The sequence below is a fragment of the Daphnia carinata genome, chromosome 1, assembly GCF_022539665.2.
Source record: "Daphnia carinata strain CSIRO-1 chromosome 1, CSIRO_AGI_Dcar_HiC_V3, whole genome shotgun sequence".
Lineage (NCBI taxonomy): Eukaryota > Metazoa > Arthropoda > Branchiopoda > Diplostraca > Daphniidae > Daphnia > Daphnia carinata.
The window spans coordinates 12,903,445-12,926,901 of NC_081331.1; the positions used below are offsets into that span (position 1 = coordinate 12,903,445).

At 40.8% G+C, this 23,457-nt stretch overlaps 5 protein-coding genes and 1 long non-coding RNA gene across 10 annotated transcripts; 5 read left to right on the top strand and 1 right to left on the bottom strand.

Annotated features, from left to right (window-relative positions):
• Window positions 1-53: 53 nt before the first annotated feature.
• On the bottom strand, window positions 54-6,705 carry LOC130691255 (zinc finger protein 704-like). Of its 2 annotated transcripts, none has more exons than XM_057514169.2 (9): window positions 6,031-6,705; window positions 5,667-5,962; window positions 3,568-3,818; window positions 2,297-2,448; window positions 1,891-2,237; window positions 1,491-1,824; window positions 1,321-1,418; window positions 1,008-1,249; window positions 54-845 (listed from the first exon to the last, which is right to left on the bottom strand). In XM_057514169.2, the coding sequence occupies exons 1-8, from the start codon at window positions 6,113-6,115 to the stop codon at window positions 1,028-1,030; spliced, it is 1,785 nt and encodes a 594-aa protein (XP_057370152.1). In that variant the 5' UTR covers window positions 6,116-6,705; the 3' UTR covers window positions 54-845; window positions 1,008-1,027. The 2 variants fall into 2 exon arrangements, with proteins under 2 accessions (XP_057370152.1, XP_057370153.1); XM_057514170.2 differs by having other exon boundaries at window positions 1,004-1,249.
• A 1,481-nt stretch (window positions 6,706-8,186) lies between these two features.
• Window positions 8,187-9,267, top strand: LOC130691294 (uncharacterized). The gene is made up of 4 exons (XM_057514219.2): window positions 8,187-8,670; window positions 8,755-8,834; window positions 8,900-9,000; window positions 9,079-9,267. Exons 1-4 carry the CDS (start codon window positions 8,317-8,319, stop codon window positions 9,120-9,122), a joined length of 579 nt encoding a protein of 192 aa, XP_057370202.1. The 5' UTR covers window positions 8,187-8,316; the 3' UTR covers window positions 9,123-9,267.
• Window positions 9,129-9,620, top strand: LOC130691063 (RNA guanine-N7 methyltransferase activating subunit-like). Its single transcript, XM_057513968.1, has one exon. The coding sequence runs from the start codon at window positions 9,129-9,131 to the stop codon at window positions 9,618-9,620; it is 492 nt and encodes a 163-aa protein (XP_057369951.1).
• A 3,051-nt stretch (window positions 9,621-12,671) lies between these two features.
• On the top strand, window positions 12,672-16,163 carry LOC130691064 (nicotinate phosphoribosyltransferase-like). 2 transcript variants are annotated; one of them, XM_057513969.2, is made up of 11 exons: window positions 12,672-12,756; window positions 12,843-13,140; window positions 13,207-13,290; window positions 13,346-13,473; window positions 13,540-13,658; window positions 13,734-13,942; window positions 14,145-14,201; window positions 14,534-14,746; window positions 14,906-14,958; window positions 15,027-15,170; window positions 15,262-16,163. In XM_057513969.2, exons 1-11 carry the CDS (start codon window positions 12,687-12,689, stop codon window positions 15,603-15,605), a joined length of 1,719 nt encoding a protein of 572 aa, XP_057369952.1. In that variant the 5' UTR covers window positions 12,672-12,686; the 3' UTR covers window positions 15,606-16,163. The 2 variants fall into 2 exon arrangements, with proteins under 2 accessions (XP_057369952.1, XP_059351228.1); XM_059495245.1 differs by lacking the exon at window positions 14,145-14,201.
• Window positions 16,164-16,608: 445 nt separating this feature from the next.
• LOC130691274 (beta-1,3-galactosyltransferase 1-like) lies at window positions 16,609-19,546 on the top strand. Of its 3 annotated transcripts, none has more exons than XM_059496837.1 (6): window positions 16,609-16,626; window positions 17,436-17,592; window positions 17,807-17,824; window positions 17,929-18,286; window positions 18,344-18,550; window positions 18,622-19,546. In XM_059496837.1, the coding sequence occupies exons 2-6, from the start codon at window positions 17,499-17,501 to the stop codon at window positions 19,046-19,048; spliced, it is 1,104 nt and encodes a 367-aa protein (XP_059352820.1). In that variant the 5' UTR covers window positions 16,609-16,626; window positions 17,436-17,498; the 3' UTR covers window positions 19,049-19,546. The 3 variants fall into 3 exon arrangements, with proteins under 3 accessions (XP_059352820.1, XP_057370175.1, XP_057370176.1); XM_057514192.2 differs by lacking the exon at window positions 16,609-16,626 and adding an exon at window positions 16,998-17,261; XM_057514193.2 differs by lacking the exons at window positions 16,609-16,626; window positions 17,807-17,824 and adding an exon at window positions 16,999-17,261.
• Window positions 19,547-20,268: 722 nt separating this feature from the next.
• On the top strand, window positions 20,269-21,023 carry LOC130691309 (uncharacterized). Its single transcript, XR_009001186.1, has 2 exons — window positions 20,269-20,442; window positions 20,535-21,023. It is a non-coding gene; the product is annotated as an uncharacterized LOC130691309 (long non-coding RNA).
• Window positions 21,024-23,457: the final 2,434 nt, after the last annotated feature.

Consider the following 23,457-nt stretch of genomic DNA (forward strand, 5'->3'; position numbering starts at 1 on the left):
CAAGCAAATGGCAGCATTGCCAGATGTAAATAAAGAAGAACAACAAAATCCAATCGAGGGGAAATTTGTATATTGAAAAATTTAAATCTCGCCATAAAACTCTGGGTCGACACGCTTGAATACAAAAAAAAATTATAGTCAAGTCAGGAGAAAAAAGCAAATTAAGAACTAAAACACCATTTGTAAGGAGAAAAAACCAAATGTTTCAGAAACCATCAGTCTTGAGAAAGAAATGAGAAAAACGGAATCAAAACCCCGCTATGCGAACTACAAAAGAGATGAAAAAAATATATATATAAGGGCTAAAATTAAATCTCTAAACGTTAAAATTTCACGCAGCGTTATCGCAAAAATAACTCTAAATCGACAAAAAAAAACATGGTAGAAAAAAGCCATCTAACGCTGTACAAAGCTTTCTTGAAAGTAACGTAGATATGAGGTGGGACAAAAAAGATGAAAACAAAATTTTCAAGGATGTTGTACGGAGAGGTAATAACAACACCAGTCAGAAACGTCACTGAGCTACGGCAGCCTGGTCAGTGGCAAGAGACAACAAAACTCGTCACGATAACATCCGAAAGTATACACACGACACGTTCCAGCATAGACAACTCTTCTCAACAAATATGCTCAAGAAGCTACGAAAAATTGCAATGTTTCTTCTTCAAACAAAAATAATTTTGTCCCCCCTCCCCAAACGAAAGGAAAGGGGAAAAAAAATAAAAATTTATCAGTGATATCAGCCGTCACGCAGCCAAGTATTTAGAATCTTTTGAGATCCGTCATCCGCAACACTTGGCTTCTACTCCGCATAACATCCAGCACCAAACAATAATAACTTCCCCCTATGACAATGCATAATAAGAATCAAGTTTTACACACAAAAATATGGGGAGGGGATCATTTTTAAATAAAAAAAATTTCCCATCCATGAAAAACGGATTAAATTTCTATGGTGGGCTATGAAACTCGACCGCTTTTTCGAGGTAAAATATCTTTATACCTACATGGGTGAAGGGGTTTTCCTTTACTCGCCAAAGCGAGTGCAAGCCTTTTTCCATTTGCATTGAGTGCACCACTGGTCGCGGTGTTCCATTCCGTAAACCTTGCGGCATTTCTTGGCCTCGCCGCGAGGCCGGCGAACGGGACTGCTCTTGACTGTAAAAATCGAAGGTCCGGTAGATGGCGCTGGCGTAGGAGACGTTTTATTGGTGGGCGACACAACTACTTTGGCCTGCTTGAGCAGATTCTAAAATAAAAAAAAAAAAAAAACATAAAATAACAATCAAATAAATGTAGATTATATAGTCAGCAACTCACCGAACCGTAGCCGTAACCGGAAGACCATGAAATGCTGCGAACTCGTGCTGGAATGGCGATCGGCCTCGCCTTCATCAGGGCACGTTGATATTCTGGATCTAATGACCAAAAAACAACCCAGTTATTTGAATCAAAATAAGAACCAAATAGGCGATGACCTTTGAACTAACCTTCGTGCGGAGGTCTTGCCATGTCCATGTGAGACATTGTGGGTGGTGAACTAGCCATCCATCCGGGATGTTGTTCCTGAAAGCTCTGCGATTGAGCGACCGAGGATTCGATGATCTCGGCCTTAGGAGGTAGAGTGGTCGGTAGCTGATCTGCAATCTCCTCATCAACTTCCTCTTCTACTTCCGTATAATAAAATTCCTCTTCATGATCGCTTATTTCTTCGTCGATTTGGCGCGGCCCGAGATGAACTAAGCGCACGTGCGATTCGATAGCCTCGCAATTGTCGGTCGTGGTCGAGCAGCCGGGCCAGGTACATTGGTAAATTGTCCTAACCTGTTGCAACCAAGCAAGAGACCATTTAGCCTTGATTCACGTGAAGGGAAGTGAAAAGAGATAAACCTGTGAAGGCGAAGGCCCTTCATCACATTCGCTGATTGATTCATCACTAACGATTCCATCATCTTGGGCCTGTTTGGCAACGACAGTAGCCCTCGGGCCCGAATGAAACTTGTAAAGGCTTCCAGAAAAATTGGCTGGAGCGCTTCCGCTCATAAGAGGTGGCGATGGTGTTGCCGAGCGAAATTTCAGCTTACGCCCCTGGCCGACAGGAAGGACCCGGCCGGCTGTTCCTGTTGATGAAGCATGTGGTGGCGAATCACTGCTACTGGATACGCTTCCACGCCACGAAAAAGCTCCACTACTGCTGCTAGTACTGCTACTGTGATTGCTCTGCCAGGCAGCGACATCTGCAGGCCAGCGTAATTATTTTCAAAGCTCCACAAAATTTAACTGAACATGAACTCACCTTCCCAACGGGGGGAATGGGGGCTGCATGAAAGACGCATCAACACCATAGCGGCGGCACACTCATCCATAACATCGCTGTCTTCATCTTCATCCATGATAACGTCGGCTGTTCCGTTGGTGTTGCTGGGACTGGAGCGACGTTTACGCGACCTGAGCAATACCAACAATGGAATAGAAATAAATTGCTTATTAAATGACGTCAACTTCCAGGTGCGGACTCTGACGTCAATCGAACGATACCCGAATCCTTTTATATTTTGATTATCGGTCAACAGACGAGACAGGTCTTGTACATCGACCCCGGATGAGAACGAAAGGGGAGGGAATGGGAGGCCACATCTGTTTTTAAAGGGAGGATTTTTTGTTCTTGTTGATGCGCAAATCTAGACTTGATCAAACCAGAACGTGTTTGCTTCCACGTTTGCGCAAAATCCCAACGTAATCTTATCAGTAAAAGTTCAATGTACCCAATAGAAAAGTGTCAAATCACCAGGAGTTTCGACTTCCTGTCAAAGGATTCATTTGTTTTTTTCAGATTAAATTACGTAACCTACTGGAAGAGGCTGAAAATTTATGAGAGCGAAAAACTTTCATTGTGCCATTTAAATTGTTTTTTATGCCGATAAAAGTTGGAAGGAAATTCATTCCCCCCTTTTGCGTTTTTCCTCAAAGAAAGGAACAGAAATGATACTGTCAATTGCAACTGCCGGTGGTATCCATTTTCGCCCTGATAGATTTTCACAAATAAATTGGGAGCACCTCATCCGGACTAGAAATCGAATCCAACTTCCGATGGATAACGTCGTTGACAAGAGAAAGTGAATCACCGAAGAAAAATAGGAAATGGGTCATCAAGAAAAATACGTCGACTGCATCAATAACAGCAAAAGAGAGAGAGAGCCCTTTTTCTTTTTTGCTAAGCCATTTCAATAACTCCACCCAGAAAATTTTGTTCTATTTTTTTTTTTCCTCGGTTGGGTAACAGTTTTTTCTTTTCCTTTTCTCCCTTTCTAGTTGCAGCTTTCCAGAGGAAGATAATCGGCCCGTGACCCACTGACACGCGCCTCTCTTTCACCGCGTGCAGAAATCGTGCCGTGACGTCACCTACGGCATTCACCCACTTTCACTCGGCCTCACGGCGAAGGTTTCGACTCTTACCTACATTCTTCTTAATTGTCCTTTTAAAAAATGTCCCACATCCCCTGGCTATTATGAACTCTGCTGGCAGGACTATTAGAAAGCAAACCGGGATTTTAAAAAATTATTTACCCGAAGAAAGCGCCTGGGACGTCGATTCCGGACGTTGAAGCAGACGAACAACGTTTACGAGGCGGATGACCAACGCTGATCTGATGGTTTGGCCAAGCATCTTGCAGTTGTCCATTGGCGGATGTGGTGAGACCAACGACTCCATCAGCCAATCGAGCAAAATCCACGTCGTGTTGGTCCATGAGACGCAATGATTTTCGTGATTCCATCAGACGGACTTCTTCCATTCGTTTGACGATATCAACTGAATTCTGCGATAGACACAAGTGAAAATTATTTGTTATTATTTACGTAATCATTCTCTTAGATACGTAAAATATTAAAGGTGTGCTCTTTGACCGTCGGGAATGACGAACAAATAGAGAAAGACTTGGGCGGATTAGCAACGGGAAAAAAAAATGATATGGCGGCCTTGTTCTCTATCTCGACCGGCTATTGAGGTTACCAGGTTCTTTTCTTCGTCCGCCAAACCAAAACAACTAAACCATACTGCTGTACCAAAACGCATTAGTTTTTTTCCCTAACGGGCGTATTTGGTACAACAGACGTGTTGTTGATATTCCTTTTGAACAGTTTCAGCGACATAACGGGAATCTTCCAAATCAATGAACGCCCCCCTTTTGTGGCGTCGCAATCGAAACAGCTGATGACAAAAACAACGATACACCTGAGGCCCATATTATACAACATCGTCACGCCGCAGTGGCGTCTTTCGACGGAGAAAAACCGCACGACGCCATTACTAACTACGCTTTACGAAAATATATTTCCACCTCGACCTTTATAAATACATAGAAAAAAAAAAAGGCACAACAACAAAGAGGAATAAAAGAAAAATGGGAAAACCGGTTTCGTCAAGAACACAGAAAGAGAGTTGAGTTGTTTACATTCGCACAAACATGCCGGTACGCAGTTGTTTTTATCCGCAAAACCCAACAATAAACTACGACGTGCCAACAAAGATGGCTGCCCTAGAGCAATGACGTTCGCTGACGTCACACATGGCGCGCGCGCACATCGCACGCCGTAACCCATCGCCATGAGAGCCAATCGAAAGAGCCTTCCTTTGTTTACAAAACATTGATGGGCAACCCGGCTTGAAATGTATTATCACATCTGTACGGTTGGTAAAGCACACATCAATATTCAAGGTCGGGACAAAAATCTAATTTCCATTTAGAAAATTACCTGCCACTCTTACTGTCAAAATTAACAGGAGCAGCACCGGTCATTCAACTCTTTTGCCTATTGCAACCCTCACCCTGGGCTGTGTTACTAAGAGGATGTTTCATTTTCCTAACAAAAGCCAAGGTTTCACCCTTGAGCAGGAGCAGCAGCAGCCGCAAGGCAAAAAAAAAAGAATCGGAAAATCTCTTTCGAGACCAAGCACTTGGCACTCGGCAGAAAAAGGCCTTGGCTCAACAGCAGCGGCCATTGACTTCACTGTTGATTGCGTCAGAACTTCCTCAAAACAACAACAAACCGAACCTCTGATGCCGTTCGTGTATGTCCCAAGACCGGGTTATAATCCTATTCCGTCATTTCCTCTTGCCAGAAAAAAGCCTAAGCATCAACCGTATCCGCCCGTCCCTACATCAATAATGGGAGGGGTTTCGCAAATCGTCATCTTCCCCAATAATTTCTTCTTTTGAAAATGAAAGAGAAGCTCACGTTACACGCAAAAAACAACAAACAAATGGCCTATTTTGGTTTGCCGTGAAACCCCAGAAAAAAAGAAAGGTTTTTGCGTGACGTCACAGTTACATCACGTGCAACGTACATTGCATTTGCTGATGTCATTATCACGCAGGAAAAGTATTTCTTCCCAAGTCCAAAAAAAATTTGCACTTCAAATCTAAGGTTTCACAAACATCAGTAGTGGGTTGGTCCAAGGTTGTTTTGGCGTGCAGATGAAAACACAAAAAAAAAGAAGAGATATCTCTCCTTCGTCTTCTGGGAAAAACATGGCCGCTTCAAGGCCGTCCGAAAATATCGAAAACCAAGCTTGTTGACATCACTTGATTGGAAAACAAAGCGGAAACGCCCCCTTTCGGACCACACACACAAACACATTATAAAATGTGAAACATTCTATTTACCGAATTGGAGACTTGGAGAGTGATGTGAACCTCGTCGACGTCTGGTCGGTGTTTGGTGACGTGACCGGCAACTTCGCGGCCGGTAAACGTGACGTAGACCTTCTGGCCCGGCTGTAGCGTCAAACCGGCCGTCGACTGAAAACCGGGACCAATCAGATCCACTTCAGAGTATTCACGCAGTTGCTGACGGCCTGGACCAGCCGTCTCCATGATGGAACGGACGGCGTATTTCGTGTGCGAGAACAACTGCCCCCTGGACGGATCCATTTCTGCAGTCTTAACCGCTTGTATTATGCCTTTAAAAACCGAAATTTTGTTGAAATAAAGGTTGCTATTTTGGTTACACAAGCATAATGAAATATACCTGGATAATAGAGACCGTCTTCTCGAAGTACCACAACTTTTGTACCAACAATTGACCGCTTTGCCAAACGCTTTCCTGTCGACATTCTTTCAGAGGGGATTTGTACAAATGCAATTCGTTTCGTCGTAATTTTGGAAGCTTTCGAAAGGCTCGGGCTTTTTAAATAAAATTAACCAAAAATAACCTAGCGGAAATTGTCCAACGTAGTGCTATCGTGAAGCCGTTTTTCGTATAAACATCTGCGATTGAATTCGATCGAATTGCGAGTCCAATCGTCCAGCAAGTTCAACATGGTTCCCCAGCGTAGAATTTTCACGACCCAAAATGTTTTGCTTTCGGTGACGATCACAAAAAAAAAAAAAAAAACAATGGCTCCCAGAAATAGTACACCGGGCTACGAATCTTCCCTCAAAAAGTGGGTCCCAATCACAAAGGACGAAAATACGATGGCGCACAAGGTCCAGGGTAATCGATCAGTTCTTTTTTTTTTCCTTTTCACTCAAAAAGAGTGAAATGTTTAGAAATTGGAAAAATGAATAAGCTACACACAGTTTTCTGTAAAGCAATAGTTTGGTGATTGAGGGGGAAAAGAAAACAAAAGAGTCTTAAGAAGCAAATTGTACTTTGAAGATGAGCGCAACTATCGAGTCGGCAGTCGAACGGCAACTGAGAGCCGTCTTTGTTTTGGAACCCGGACAGAGTCACGGGAAAGTTGAGGGGGAAAAAGACAGTAAAGGGGATTTTCCAGTTGGCCAACACTTGTCAATTGTAGCTGTTGCCAAGTGTTTTGTCATGCCACCTAACGGCCGATCTAGTTTTAATGTAGTGTTCGTTGCTGGGATTGAGATTTTTCAGCATCATGACAAAGTAATTGTGAACAAAGGTGCAAATTGATTCATTCCAGGTGTTTAACATCACATCAAGTAAACTGTGAAGTGAATTTAAGAACTTGAGGAATCGGCCGCGGCAAGCGCTGAATCCAACAAGATAAAAGTCTTTGTTTTGAAAGTTTACAAGTTTCACTACTTTAACCGCCAGAGTTCTCTGCTGGCACACAACAACAAAGCGGACCGGCCGGTTAACGGGGAAAGGTTGGATTTATTTATTTTTTTTTGTTCTCTCTCTCTTCTATCTCTTTCTCCTTTCTCTCCTTCTCTTCCTCTATTTCTCTCGACGCCTTCATACTCATTCCCATACCGAGGTCAGTGTGTATACAAACAAAAAGGAAGAGAAAGAGAGTTGCCACCGCATGCCGCCAGAGCCGGCACACTTTCAGCACACTTTCGCCTTCTTCGATGGCCAATTTGGCACCGAAAATTCATGTTTTTCCCTAGACTCTTCGCTCTGGGGTTGCCTTTGAATTAATTATATATTACATTTCTTGCACACTTCTCCGTCTTGTAATTGATATCAACAAAGCTATACGTTAAATATCGATTTAAAGTCACCATTTTCGTAACTCTTTTGTTGAGGCAGTCCCCTACATGGCGGACATTTTTATTTATAAAATTGAGGTCACTTAAAATCCCCTAGCCTCTTTGTTGTGATTCTTTGTTTTCCGTTTGAGTGTGCAACCGGACGTCTTCATGAGATTAAATGTCCAAGCGCCTTTTACGTGGCTTGCCTAATATTTTTTTCTTGTTTCGTATCCATTTAATTTCTTTTATTTGTCAGCTCAGTCTCTTCCGTTTTTGAAAGCTTATGCAAGAGATCTCCAATAATTACTTTTGATGGACAAAGTTTTGTTGGATTTGCTTTCTTTATTAAAAACTAATCCGACAACTTTCTATTCGTTGATTAAATTCATTTGATCTGAAAACAAAATTTGGAAGAATTTCTTGTTTTGCAAATGAAATACATTCTTTAGGTAACTGCGTCGTGGTCAACCGGCCTTGCCCTGACTTTGTTTGGGCGCTCCCTATCGACCTACTTCCGTATACGTTATGGCACTCTTGGCCGCATTGTCAAAAAAACAATAAACTAATTAATTTCGATATCGCTTTCGATTGTTACAGTCAATCTTTTGTGTTTATTTCCCATTTCGTTGAGGGGAAAAACCAAAAAGAAATAGTTTCGTATGTAAACAAAAAGTGAACTTTGTGTACCGTAACCCACGTTAGAAGCCTCATCTTGCTAGTACAACTTGACAGGTAAAGTTTCTGAGTCTTCTTTTTAAAGAAAAGTGGGAGGATTTCTCCCTAATAAGATTTATTTTGCCGTTTCCTGCCTTTTTTTGTCGAGCCAGATTAGCTAGGAACGTACAGTGCAACATTTTACTGCCCAGTAATGACAGTGTCACAAATATTGTCCATTTTCCTATGTTGCTGTTCATTCTTTTGTCCTTGTTTAACATGCGACGAAAATTCAAAATTTTCTTTCAATAGCCAAATTACACAATTAAATGAAACAATTCCTAACATATTCTTGTGTCGGATGTGTGGCCTATCTCAGGATGATGAGGGTTCTTTTATAGAAACTGCCAGTCCATTTAGTTTGAATGTTAGGAATGAAACGATTGTGTTGGAGAAAAATGCAACAAAGGTTGTGACAACTGTTTCAGTGCAAAAATTGAGAAATCCAACTGGCAATATCTTTGACGTAGTAACTTTGAGAAAATCTTCTTGCAAAGGAGTGGGCAAGGTTGCATCTTTATTTCTGTTCTTACTGTTATTCCATTTTAGAACATCTAAATAAATTTCCATAAATTTCTATCATATTTTATAGTGGGTGTCAGAGTCTACGTGGTTTCCTGGATTCAGCTGGAAACCTTGCATCTGTAGTCAGTGTGGACGTCATTTGGGTTGGTAGGTGATTATCTTACATACTCAATGTGCAAACATTTTCATTTAAACAAATTTTTTGATAATAGGATGTTTGAAGACGAATCATCAGCTAAAGGATTTTTACCTAGCAAACCTTCACAAGCAGGTTTTTACGCGTTGATTCGAGACACAGTCCTAACAGAGTCTGGTAACATTTATTTCTTCTTAGACAATTAGTTTTGTCCTGAAATTAACCTGAGTTTTATATATTTTTTTAAATATATAGTTGCACAGACTTTGACGTACGTGCCAAAAATCTTTCGGAAATAGTAAAATATGGAGTTGACGGATCAGCAAAAAAGTTTACTGGCAGATTGCGAGAACGAGTTTAGCGAGCGCTACACAGAAAAAGACACCGAGTTCATGGAGTTGAAGAATAAACCATTATCTAAGCCGCCCATTGTAGATCCGTGGGGTAATAATTTCAATCGCAACCAGCAGAGAGGAGGTGGTCATCGACCGTACGGTCAGTATGGACGAGACCGTCATTCCAGAGGTGGACAATCGTGGAATCGAAATTCTCAAGATTCGTTTTCACGTCGTGACCATGACGGCAATCGACATATGAGAGATCGACCATACGAAGATCGTGGTCCCCATTATAGAGATAGATCATACGATGACCGTACCCAGAATCGGGATAGATCATATCACGGAGACCGTGCGCCACAACGTGAAAGGTCTCACACTGACGATCATGGCCATCACCGAGAAGAAAGGCACCATAGAGAAGACGGACACCATCAATCTCGTTACCATCCTTACTGAATATTTTTTTTCCAATTACCCCACGGTATTGACAATACATTGCATCATTCCGTCTGTTCTCTGTTTTTGTTTCCGTTCTAGGCCATCAACTTTTAAGTAACGACCGAATAGAGAACAGAGACAGGAAAAGTACGTCTCTACTCTTCTATCTCTATATAGTTCAACTTTCTTTTCCCCTTTCCCTTATAATGGGGACAGGGTCTCCATAGCAACAACCCAAACCAGTTCAATGTGAACATTGGTCAACCAGCCAATTTTCGGAGAAGAATTTGGTTATTGTTCATCTTCCGTTGCCGCTGTTGGTGTTAGGAATTAGTTTTTCTTTTTGGTTTGAAGTCGGAAAGAGGACATTATAAAGAAAAACTGTGTTCGCAGCGAAAGAAAACCCCACGACTCTGTTATGCATGCCTTTCTTTAGTCGCGGTCAAAAAAGCCTTTCTAATTATACAGCGCGAGAAAAACAACGCAATTCAATGTAATACGTGAAGAACTGGACTTCGTGGAGTTTATGAGCAGCAACCAGCAGTTGGAAAGCCGAACGGCTCTAAAGGTCACGAAGAACGTTATAAGCAATTTCCTCGTTCGAGTTGGTTGACTCAAGGTCAGTTATTTAAAGGGAACAAAGAACCATAGCGTCTTCTACAGAAACATACTGGCCACCTTTCAAAAGTGCCTTAGGACCTCTTTTCATATCACCTGCAAGTAGTACAACATAGTAACAATATAGTACAGAACCAACAAAAACTTACGGATATTGAAGAGGGTCACATAGCTCGATGATTAGCTGCCTGCATCCATGAACCTATTGGCCATGGCGAGAACTTACGAACAACCTACAAGCTACGATCACCTCTTCTCTACCTTCTGTACCGTTTGTGGGTCGATCTTCAACGTGTAGTGAACGGTACTACAGATCGATGTGAAACGTCTGTATACGTCTTTGTGTCGTGTACTGTTTTTTTTGTGTAGTGCCATTTAGCCCCTTTATAGTACTCTTCTTTCTTCTCTTCTTTCTTGAAGGTAAAAGTTCTTCTAGGTTGAAGGTTCTATCCATTTTGTGTAGAATCCGTAGTGATGATGATGCTGAGTGTTGCGTAATCCGATGAGATGAAGAATCTTGCGATGAATTTTGAATGATGACATCGGGGGATGGTGGGCGGACATGGGGGGAGTGAATGGAGGGAAACGGCGGCGGGACTTGAACCCGGGGACTACAGATTACAAAGCGTGGGTGATAATCACTGTCCCAGGACCGCACATTCAAATCAAACTAAGCTTCGGATGTCATCCATTCATATACTGAGCTTAGGTTCAAAGTAGTGTAAACGAAATATGGAGCTGTGGCACAGGTCGCGGCTGACATGCTGATTTTATGGGTTCGAATCTTTGTTGATATAAATATATTATTTATTATTAAATTTTATTATTAAAATATATAATTAAAATTTATATTTTGAATATTTTTTTTTGCGTTCAACAATTCATTACCTCTGCCTGTCGAATCCCCCCACAGTCTGCCCGTCGACCCACTTATTGCCTCTGTCCGTCCTCCACCTCACAGTTTTTTCCGGTAACTTTACTCTGTATTCGCTATTAAACGCACCCGCTATCTGCACCGGCCGGCTTTCGTGCTGTCGCGCACTCGTTTTAAGCAAAGTCCGTAAACTGAAAAATTGCTTTAATCCACGCTTTCGTCTACATTATAGTCTTCCAAAGCCCATCCCGCCGATTGACTACAGCCGGCGGCGGTTTGAACGCTTTTTCAGGTAGTCCCCCCGCCAGCCAATCACAACAAATGGACAACGGGACGGAAACACAAAACTCCTCCCCATGTTTCCTTGTTTTTTTTCTAGAGTAGAGAAGATACATTGAATGAAATTCACGTAACGTTTCCTCAGTCAAACGCTGAACAGACAATGCCAATAACAAGTCCTGGTAAATATATCGCAAAGTATTTTTTTTTTCAATTCCGTTAGAAGCTCACGAGAGTATGGCGTGAGGACAGATAATTTCATTTATGCCGTGATCATGTTTCGTGACATGGTAGCGGGTTCGCTGCCGGAATGAAGTTCACTGTGTCCGTTGCTCTTTTTTGCGTCTGGATAGACATAGGTCATCCGCAACGATATTTACTTTTTCCATTGGTGCGTACTGGCGAATTTGCTCTTCGCAGACGGCTATTTGAGGAAAAGATTGTAATCGTCATAACAGCGCCACGGTGCTGGGCAATGATACCAATTGCCAACAAAAACGGGAAGTCACGGTGGTTGAATAATCGAAATTTTTTTTTATTTGTTTCATAAAGTTCATAAATTCATTTCTTGGCGTATTAAACACACAATTTTCATTAAAATAACCTAATTCAAACTAAAGGAAGTCCCCGAAGTTGCTGTGACGTCAGTTATTCCCAGGAACGGCCAAGACGGTTGGATACTTCGGTAACATTCAATGATTATTTCGCACGCGATTCTAGCGTGATTGAGCACTGTTTTTTAAAAAAGATGTTTACCTTTCTCCTTGGGCTCGTGCAAACACGGCAGCATACCTAGATTTGCCTAGCTGCGGCAGGCACGATGTTTGATCGATAGCCGTGCTGGGCCAGTTGGACTCTTGTCTGTTGACGCCCTTTAATATCTTGTATACGCTTGCGGTTGATATCATAAGGCAGCCACTAGCCCAACTGACGTTTCTGTAGCTGCACGCAGGAACTTTCTCACTGCGAGTCATCTTAACCAAAGGTAACTTAAGCTTAGTTTCTACAACTTATTTTAATTGTCAAATTCTCAGATAATGTGTCAAAAGCCATTTTAGAAGTTGCAGATGTTCGGTTTATTTTTTAGTTCTTTTAACATTTGATTCATGATCGTAACCGAAGATTTGTTAACGGATTTGTCACCGGTAACCTTCTTTGTTTTAGAACGATTTTAACATAGTGGAAGTAGCCCTGAGTCCTTCAATCTAGGCCGGGAATTAAGATTCAAATTTTTTTTCGTAGTAACGACACTCGCTCTATCTAACGAGTAACTCGTAAACTGATTCAACCTTCAAATGTCCTAAAAGGTAAACATGGAGACTCCAACGGAGGTCGAAGGATGCCGCAAGCGCCAAAATGAAATTATCCAACCATTACTTACCGGTATTTTTTCGTTATTTTTTTTTGTTATGCATCAAATTTAGAACTCTAGACACGTTGGCTTGATTTAACCTCTTTATTCTTTTCAGATCTGTACCAGCTTACCATGGCTTACGCGTACTGGAAATCGGGGAAAGTCGACGACACTGCCGTTTTCGATTTATTTTTCAGAAAAAACCCGTTTTCCGGGGAGTTCACTATATTTGCTGGTCTTGAAGAATGCATCAAATTTTTGTACAATTTTCGCTACAGTGACAGCGACATAGTCTATCTAAAGCAGATCCTGCCTCCCTATGTTGAGGAAGAGTTCTTTCAATACCTCAGGAACCTCACAGTTGAAGATGTGACTCTCTTTGCCATTCCTGAAGGTTCAGTTGTATTCCCCAGGTAAAATTGTCTGAATGCTGCTTTTAGTAATATCCGCATATAATAGTGGATTTTTTTTCCTTGCAGGGTTCCCTTGTTACGGGTGGAAGGTCCACTTATTGTGGTCCAACTATTAGAAACAACATTCTTGAACTTAATTAATTATTCAAGGTAAATTCAATTAAGTGTGTATTTTTCCTGCCATTTAACCCTACTTTGCATGCAGTTTGATTGCCACCAATGCTGCAAGATTTCGGATGGCAGCAGGCAAAAGGATTAAATTGCTTGAATTTGGTTTACGAAGAGCCCAAGGCCCTGATGGAGGGCTCTCTGCATCCAAATATGCTTATTTAGGTAATTGTTTTTTACATTACTGAAATATTTAAAGCTGTTATCCTCATTATCTTTTCTATTCAATAGGTGGTTTTGATGGTACCAGCAATGTGTTAGCTGGTAAACTTTTCCACATACCAGTTAAAGGGACACATGCTCATGCATACATTAGTTCATTTTCCACTCTTGCTGATTTGAAAACTCGCGTAGGCAAACTGCCAATTTATGATTTACGTTACCTATATAGGCTAACACTTCTTTATTTATCCCTTCGAAAAAAGGATTTGGCTGTGTACGATGAGAATGGCTCAGACTTGATAGAAAGCCGTGACTTTGTGGAAACGTGTATAAAGAGAAGAGACCAATTGGCTACTTTGCTCGGCATTCTATTGCAGGAAGCCAACGATGGAGAGCTTGCAGCTTTCATTTCCTACGCAATGGCGTTTCCCGATGGTTTCACCGCCCTTGTCGACACATATGAAGTTCTAAGGTATTATAAGTACGCGACTAGCAGCCATGACATATGCGAATGAACAGAATAGCGCGTCTATTTTTAAACACTTATTTCTACTGTTGAAAAAAGAACACAAAACTATGCGCCATTATTTCTCTTCTTGTCTCCTTTTCCTTTGTCTTTTTTTTTTTGTCTTTTTCTTTCCTTTTTTTTGTCATGCTCTTTCACTTTTTGCCAGTTGGAGCGGAGAAACCCCTAGTCAGCGCTATATATCGGAGCCACGTCTCCATTACAGGTCCCTCCCTTATAAATTTCATCCGCATTGATTGAAACCTTACGTTACGTAGATAAGCGTCATTAGTAATTTCTTGTATCCGTTGCTATTTGATCTTGGATGTTTTTTTTCTGTCGTTTTCAATTGGGTATCTTTTCATCTTTTTCTAATTCCAGCTTTGCTAGTTTTAGTAAACGTGAAGCAGATTGTGTGAAAATTTTGAAATCATAGATTTACCGCTTCTCTTTTTTTTTTTTTTTAGCTAGTTTTGATTGCTTGAATCATTTGATATTTGGTTTGGTTTTTTAAATATAATTTGTTATTATTTTGTTCTTATCACTTGCACTAAACAGAAGTGGACTACTGAACTTTTGTGCTGTCGCCGTGGCGCTGAGTGATTTTGGCTACAGACCCATCGGAATCCGCCTAGATTCAGGCGATTTGGCCTATCTTTCGAACAGGGCTCGAGACGCTTTCCGGAAAATCGCTGAGGAACTGACTATTCCTTGGTTCGCGCAGCTATCTATCGTAGCTAGTAACGATATAAACGAAGAAACGATCCTAAGGTAAATAACAGCCATGGTCATATCATATGTATAACACAAAAGCGAGAGGAAGGGACCTTATCGTAAAAGAGGCAAACATTTGATTTTCCCCGCGAAAACAGCTGCAAACGGTATACTGAATGAAATCGTACTAATACTGTTCGCTTTTATCATCTTGAGTTTAAATGATCAGCATCATCAAATTGATTGTTTTGGCATTGGAACTCATCTGGGTGAGTAAATTACAACTGTAAAAAGCATTTCACTACTTTTTCCTGTAATCGTTTTTCTCTTTCTCTAGTGACTTGTCAAAAACAACCTGCTCTGGGATGTGTGTACAAGCTTGTTGAAATCAATAAACAACCCAAAATAAAATTGTCTGAGGACTTGGAGAAAGTGACCATTCCAGGTCGAAAAGACATTTATCGATTATACGGATCAGACGGTATGATTTAAACCGAATTTTCTGTGCACAGATTTAGGCTTGCCGAAGAGAGGGTTAAACGTGTTCACTTCTGTTTTCACGAACATGGCAGGTCACGCTTTGATAGATCTAATGCAAAAACATGGTGAACCTCCACCACTAGCCGGAAATCGAGTGCTATGCCGTCATCCGTTTCTAGAATCGAAGAGAGCCTACGTCAATCCGGCTCGAGTGGAGCCACTTCTGCACATATACTGGCAGAATGGTCGATGTTGTCAACCGCTGCCATCAATGGAGCAACTGAGGCATCGTGTTCAACACCAACTAGGAACAATAAGACAAGATCACAAAAGAAATTTGAATCCCACCCCATACAAAGTGAGCGTATCCGATTCACTGTACTCTTACCTTCACAAACTGTGGCTACAAAACGCTCCAATCGGAGAGCTCTCCTGAAATGAATCCTTCTCTGAATTTCAAAACAGTAAAAGAAAAGTATTCGTTGTTAGCTAAGTAATTACAGAACGAATTAACTGTTTTCTCTAGCGCGCCAAATGCGCATCTCCGTTTTTCTTTCTAGTCTTGTAGGGGTTTCATATTTGAGGGGTTTATCGTATATCTTTGCCGAAAGATCACAACCTGCACAGCGCCTGCCATTTTTTTTCGTGGCAGTACATAATACTTCCATTTTTTGGTGTGAGAATCTGCTGGTAGTCTGGGACTGAAGCAAATGCCAGTCTGCCTCGAATCAAAGGAGGCCACTGTTCAACAATTTACGGATCTATTTGTTGTTTTACTTTAATACAGTTATTTGTTCGATTTCATAGTGTTTGTCTTACGCCATTAAAATCTAGCTATAGAAATGCATGTTGCTCCCAGACAAAAGTCCCACTGTCGCCGGTCTCTTTCCGCCCGTACGATGGATATCCGGCCGTTGATGTGTACCATTTCCCTCGTCAATCTGAAGACCTTGTCTACGTTGAGTAAAATAAATTGCACACAAGCTAAAAATACGCACGTTTTTGTTTAAATCTTTATTATTATCGCTAAAATTGGGATTTTGTACATCAATTGGGATTTCATTCTGGTTTACTAATGAAGGTAAGGAAATCGTAGATACCGCTAAGCATGCGTAAACAATATGAAACATAAGAGAATGATGAATCATTCGTGTTGCATCAAAAGCTACATATACAAGCCTTCTCGAGTTGGAAAAATGGTAACTAGTCTATGAGATAAAATTTCTCTAGAGCTCATACTTAGCCCACTGTTTGAAAAGTGCACTGTCCATTTAGCTGGAGGGGTGGTTGTGGGCAAAAGGTTGTTCCGAATAAGCATAATAAATCAGTTTCTCTCTTATTGCGAAACGGTTTTGAGTTTCTCCTTATTCAAAAACTGGAACACGGAAAATGTAAGTGAAAATCGGAATTTTCGGGAATTCCATTTGTCTAGTGGATTCCCGCTACATAGTCAGCACGTAAGTAGCTTGTTTGTGGCAAATATCAGTGTAGCAGAATTTTTGTAACACTTTAGTACATTACTAATTATTTTTTATAAGTTTGATGTATAACTACTAACTAGTAATTGTAGATGTTATCCAATTGAAGAATATTTTTCTTTTCTGTTAGCAGATGGTTATTTCTTATTTGCTGTATCCCACATTCCGCATGACGATATGATGGGGGCAGGGGTCGTATTTATTTTTGAGGTGCAATCGTAATTAGGCTTCATCTTTCGAGCAGGCCATGGTAAAATGCACATATAGATTTCAGAAGAGTGCTGGCCAAATACAAACGCGCCACAGAAGCAGACGACACCAATATTAGTAGAAAATAATCAATGCTAGTCAGACTCAGATTATCATCGTGTCATTTTTAATTCGAGAAAATGTATTATAGTTTCAAACATTAAAAATAAAAGTCCCCTACTTGGCTGAAAATTTACGTTAAATCCCAGTGCAGAACTCAGGTCGTGAGGCCGCATGTAACAAGCCTTAAAAGCAAGCACTTGTAAACAAATGGTGACAGAGGCCAGTAGATCGAGTAGAAATCTGAGTCCCGAAGTAGGGCGTGTGTAAAATATAGTCACTTTCTCATTCCTTCATTAAAACGTGTAAGTAGAATAACCGTTCACTATTATTTCTATATTTATAACCACTTCTGATAGCATGACATGTCAATAATAGATATGTCATAATAATAGGCAGGGCCATATTTTGGGTCATGTTATTTGTGCAAATAGAATTGTCCTAGATTTATCCTGGAATAATAAAAAGTTATTTGCTAGGAGATGTTCATATGGACCCTTTCACTAGTAAACCTGGGAAACTAAGACATTGATGGTGATGATATGATGAAACATCTGCAAATTTTTCTTCTTCTCTGCGGTGTTGTGTGGGTTCCCATTCTTCTCACATACAGCTATAACACTCAAAGTAGAGAGGGTGAGCAACTTTTAACTCTATTTTTAATATAGATACCGATTTGTAGGTTGCTTTGTCTCCATTTGTGTTTTCTACGCTATAGCATACCAGTTTCGCTTACCTATTTTGTACTCATGCTAGCATTTTGTTTTATCATTTTGGTTGCCACCTTCTGCGAATGATTCCTTTGGGCATGTTCCATTGCTGTATTATGTTGGAACCTTTACTTCATTAGGATTAATAGGTGATGTAGGTAAGCAATAGTCCCTTGCCTATTCCTTGTAGACCTTTAGAATAGTGTTAGTTTCAATAAAAATCCATAAGCTAATATTACACATATATCATATACATTTTCAGCTCCCAATTTTACATGGAACGTCAATTCTAGTCGTGACCTGGCTATATACGTTGAACCAGAAAACACAACGGCTGTAATTACCAATGAAAACCTCTGTTCCTCCAATTCAGCAGACCATCGCCAAAAACCTCTTCTTCTCATTGTTGTCTGTTCAGCTGTTGGTAACGTTAAGGCTCGCGATGCCATACGCAAGACGTGGATGTCCGTGGTACCTAACGAAACAGCTCCGTTTGACGTCCGAACAGTTTTCCTTCTCGGTCAGACAGTCAATGACACCAAACAGAGTGACGTGTTGTTCGAAAGCAACATGCATAGGGATATAATTCAAGAAGGATTCATCGACGCTTATTTGAATCTGTAAGTCTGTTCAATTACAACGTCAGTCTCTAATACATTCAGTTTACTCTCTTTCAGGACCTTGAAGAGTGTGATGATGTTGAAATGGGTGAAAACTCATTGCCCACAAGTGACCTTTGTCCTCAAAACGGATGACGACATGTTTATCAATGTCCGCACGCTGACTCAGTACCTGTCACAACCTGACGTTCAGCAGCGCAAGGACATGATTGTAGGCTCGCTCTTTTGTCGTGTTATACCTATCAAAGATGCGGGTAGCAAGTGGTATGAAAAATCAATGGTCTTTATTTTCCAAGAACATTTTCGTCTAACTGGTTCTGTTTTGTGCTCTTTAGGTATTCACCTCTCTTTATGTATGATGCCAAAGTATATCCTGATTACGTAAGCGGAACGGGTTACGTCATTAGCGGGCCGTTAGTACCCATTCTTTTTGAAAATGCCCTACACGTGCCACTTTTCCACTTGGAGGACGTTTACACAACAGGGATTGTAGCGAAACGGGCTAACGTCATTCCGGAGAACAGTCATTTGTTCAGTTTTGTGAAGCATCCCACCACAAATCCTTGTCTCTATCGCAAAATTATCACATCTCATGGCCTGAACCCTAGCGAATTAAAATCTGTCTGGCGGCAGATCAACGATCCTCGTTTAAACTGCACCTCCGTCCGCTTGCCGAAAATCGGTGATCCCAAATTCAAAAAATGCCACAAGACCGCGCGTCTGACCGTCCGTCGTTCGGGTAGAAGAGGTTATAGTGGCTGAATTGCTGATTGGACAACATAAAATGCCCGTTTAGAATAGCTTCACCCATTTTGCCTCCCTTCTTCTCAGAAAGGTCTTACTTAAACTAAAAATTCATAATATTCAGAAACGCACTGGAGGAATTCATTTACAAGAAAAAGAAAGAAAATGTGAGATTGTATTTTTTTTTTTTTTTTTTTAGATTTATCATTTTCCCTAGTCCGAAAAATTAAGCGGTATATTGGTGTATATTACTATGTGCCAATAGAACCATAAATACTAAGACGATGAGTCATAATTCCTTTATTTTTTGTCCTTTCTTTTTCATTTTTTTTTCTTTGTGAAAGACTAAAAAATCATATTGTATATTTTGTTGGCCTTTTTACAGCATCGATCTGTCTTAGATAATCGATGTGTGTGATACGTCCGGTAACTGCCTCAATAGCAGTGCAGCATAATGTTTTTGATGTCCCCCCTATGAGAATGCGAACAAATACAATTTAGCTACTAAAAAAAAAAGAGATTTCAATTTACTTTTCGATGGCGGTCCGATTAAGCTATGCTTACCTTCTCAACCACAACAAATGGGTGTAACAAAATTCATCGGGGCATATAACGTTCACGAAATTTGTTATGACGTGATAGTGATGGGGTCTTCTTACAATGTGAATCGGACCAGAAGTTAACATTATTGTCTTGGGAGATGTTCCGAATTCCAACGAACAAAGGACTTAACACTAGACAGCCACATTTCACAGCAGCCCCAACAAGACGCTCGATTCATTCCGTTTTTTTTTCTTTTTCGTTTGAAATTCTATTATTCTTTCTTTGAAAAAAAAAGGAAAGAAGAAGCGAATAATCGGTTCCCATTCTGTCCTTGATGGTTACGTTAAGGTCTCGTCTTTAACTCTCTTCTCGCCTACGACTCGCACGCTTTGCTGGTCGCCCGGAACCAGTTGACCTACAATATGGTCATTCCATCCAAGCGTCTCAATCGTTCACCACTCGCCGTTTTCTTTTAAATATTTCTACCATCTCTTTTACGTATTCACTCTTATGAGAATTATTTCTTTATTCATCAGCCCTCTCACCTACAGCACCGCAAAAAAAAAGAAATCCGCATGGATTCGTCTTAACCACCACGCACCCACTCATCATAATCATTTTTTTATATACTAGTCTCCCTTTCTCCTCCTCTTTTCTCTTCCGTCACCCTCATTCGCTCTATTCTTCCACTTGTATTGCCTCTCCCTGCAGCGATAGCCATCGAGTCGTCAGACGCTTATATTGGGCCGCAACGGTGCCACTCGATGATCAGTTGTCCTCAAGCTTCCACTACGATAAGATGTTGTCACGACCAAGTCTTCTCCTTGTGTTGGCCTGTGCTTACGTCCATGTCTCGTCCGTTCCACTCGGTATTTATCTTTTCTTCTATTATAATTTCATTCCAAGTAAATACGAGAATTGAAACGTCATTTAATCGATGTCTCTCCGGTGCACATGTCAGTCGGTCCACTTGCCATTCGGCCATTAATTTGTCTCAACAAGATCACCAACCAGTCAGGCGTGTGTATGTTCACGATGGATTGTCACCGCATAAACGGAACGGCACTGGGTGTGTGCGGCGACCGTTTCTACTTCGGCTCGTGCTGCGTTGTGCCCGCACTGGACGAAGAGTTGAACGCACTAGAACGGACGGGTGGTGCATCGACCAAGCGGTGGCAAGCACCGGGCACTTATCTATTGGAAATGAAAGAGCAAGAAGACCGTTCACTTTCCTCATCGGAAGAACTTCAAATAGAGGATTTCTAGAAGAGTGCAAACTAGAAAAAAAAAACGAAGCCGATGAATTGGATATTTTTTTATGTTGGTCCAATTCTCTTTGTACGAGTGTGTCATAATATAGCGCTGGTCGCTACTGGTATAGATACGTATGTCAATTGTTAGTCTATTTTTATTTTGTTATACAATCAATACATATACTCTCGTTATTAATGTTCCGTCACGTTCTCTTTTGACTCTATAATGGTTATGACAATGCCAATTATTATTTCCGCTAACCAATGCTGGCGTGAACATCGGTCGGAATGACGAGGCAAAATCTTCCAAATAGGATGTTTAAGAGGAGAAAAATGTGAATAGCTTAGAATGATTTGCACTTAACAGAGCGTGAATCACGGAGGTACACACATCACATCATTGAGTGCCGTACGTCAACTTTGGCTTCTATTCACTCGAACTTTAGATGTTGCTTACACTGAACTGGAAAATTCTTGACCTCATTTTCTTTGGGATTGCGATGACAAAAGCGAGTAAACAAGTAGACGCATGCGTGCTAATGGTTAATTACGAGGCCTAGATCTACCGCACCTGGAAAGAGAAATTGCGCTAATGCGACTAGAGTACGAACGGATTCACCTTTTTTCATTCATGTGCATTGTAGACGTGTACTGTCTCACCGCCAACCTTGCATTACGTAGAGCCCTCCTGTTTGACCCTTGCGTGAGCCACCCAATTTTTTTCCTCTTGCTCCAAGTCATTAGCGCAGATTGTTGGGAAACAGTGGGTGCTCCGTTAAGACGGTACGGCTTTTCAGATGTGTGTGAATTTCTCTTTGAAAAATAATACTAGCTAGATTTGACGTGTCATGATTGCGTTTTTCTGTGAAGAATGACTAGCCGTAAAAAGCATTGAATTACGTGCTATCCCATATATTACGGACCAGTCCGTTTTTGGAGGGCTTCCATATGGACGATATACAGATGAGCTCTGAGTTCCTCGCGTGCTATTTTTTTTATCACCACATCCGCGGCCACACAACAATGTGTTGATAAAAAAAAAACAAAGGAAGCCGGGTGTTGTTGTACACAATGTTTAAACAGGTATACAAAAGGATTCTGTGGCTTCGCGAGAAACTCTCCAACTTAGGATGAATCGACTTGCTTTCATCTTATGTAGGGCGGAAAGCTTAACGCTGCGGCCACAATTTTATTTTTGGTTATCACTTGACGGACGATTGATCGCAACACTTTGCACTCGCTTTCTTTATTTAAAGTAATACTAATATTAACTTATTGCCAACTGAAAAGATCCGTTTTAATGCAATACGATTCCATCTTGAAAAAAAAAATTACAGCATAATTCAATGATATAATCACAGAGCTCCGTCAATTTTTACGACGCATCACTTGTATAATAGGTATTTCCCCTATTTTTTGTCAAACTTTTGTTGTTCTTGAACGTGGAATAGTGGTAGTCTGTTTTCTCACAGATTTCTCCCAGGAACGTGTCGCCGCAACTGATTATATGTAGACAGGTAAGAAGAACCGTTACACAAGAATGGAAATCACGTAAACCTAATTCTTCCACCGTGCGTCCCTCGTAATATAGAAGAAACTTAATGTCGGCTCGTGCTGTTTTATTTCGTATTATACTATCTAATGATTGACAAGAGAAGTAGTCCAAACCCCCGTTGAGAGTTTAATTGCGTGTCTGCAAATCAGCGCTCATTGTCTATACAAATATACTAATAATTTGATTGCCTGTATAAATAATAATTTACTTTGTGAAAACCGGAACGTGTATAATCCTAATCGGAATGCCTAGCTTCTTTTCCGGGAAAATTACATCTATTTATCCAGATTTCTAGTCCTTTGGCCCTAATAAAACAAAGAGTGGGTTGATACCAAGATGGGGTTTAAGGGGTCATTGTGTCCGCCTAATATGAAAACTGTTTTTTGTTTTCTAGTTTTTGTTTTAGTCAAAGGGTGCCAAGCCCCATGGTGTTTGATTGTTTTAAAAGACATCCAAGCGGAACACAGGCGACTAGAAGATAAATGCTCAAAGGGTTTTTGTAACTAGCGGAATGTTGCGTGCAGCGAACGCTGAGTCCGCAAGAAAAATCAGCCATTGATAAACTATCAAAAACTATGGTATTAGTTGAGACGAATTAGATTTCTTTTGTCACCATGTCTTGCATGAATAACTGTTTCTTAAATTTTTGTCCGGCTAGAAAATCTAAAATAAGGAGAACGAAGGTCGAAGACCCACAAGAAAGGCAGGTGAAAAAGAGGGACAAATTGTGACAGATAAGTGAAATAAAAGACTTATTTTGGGCCAAGAAACAGCTCTATAAAATACCATCTGGTGGCAGTGCTATTAAAATACTAGTAAATAACTCTTCAAACGTCTTGGAGACCCAACTTTCTCAGCCTCTATTTGCAAGCGATTCGCATTTTGTATCTGTTGTTTCATTTAGAAGTTCTCTTACGAGTTTTAAACTAAAGAATTCGATGACAAAACAATTTACGCGTGGAAATTCCCGTTGGCCGCGATAATTGGCGATTAAAAAATTAAAACCGCTAGATAGCGAACAAGAGGAACTCTAACCGAACCGCAGAGCATTTTGAATGGCTAGGCGGCACGGTCAC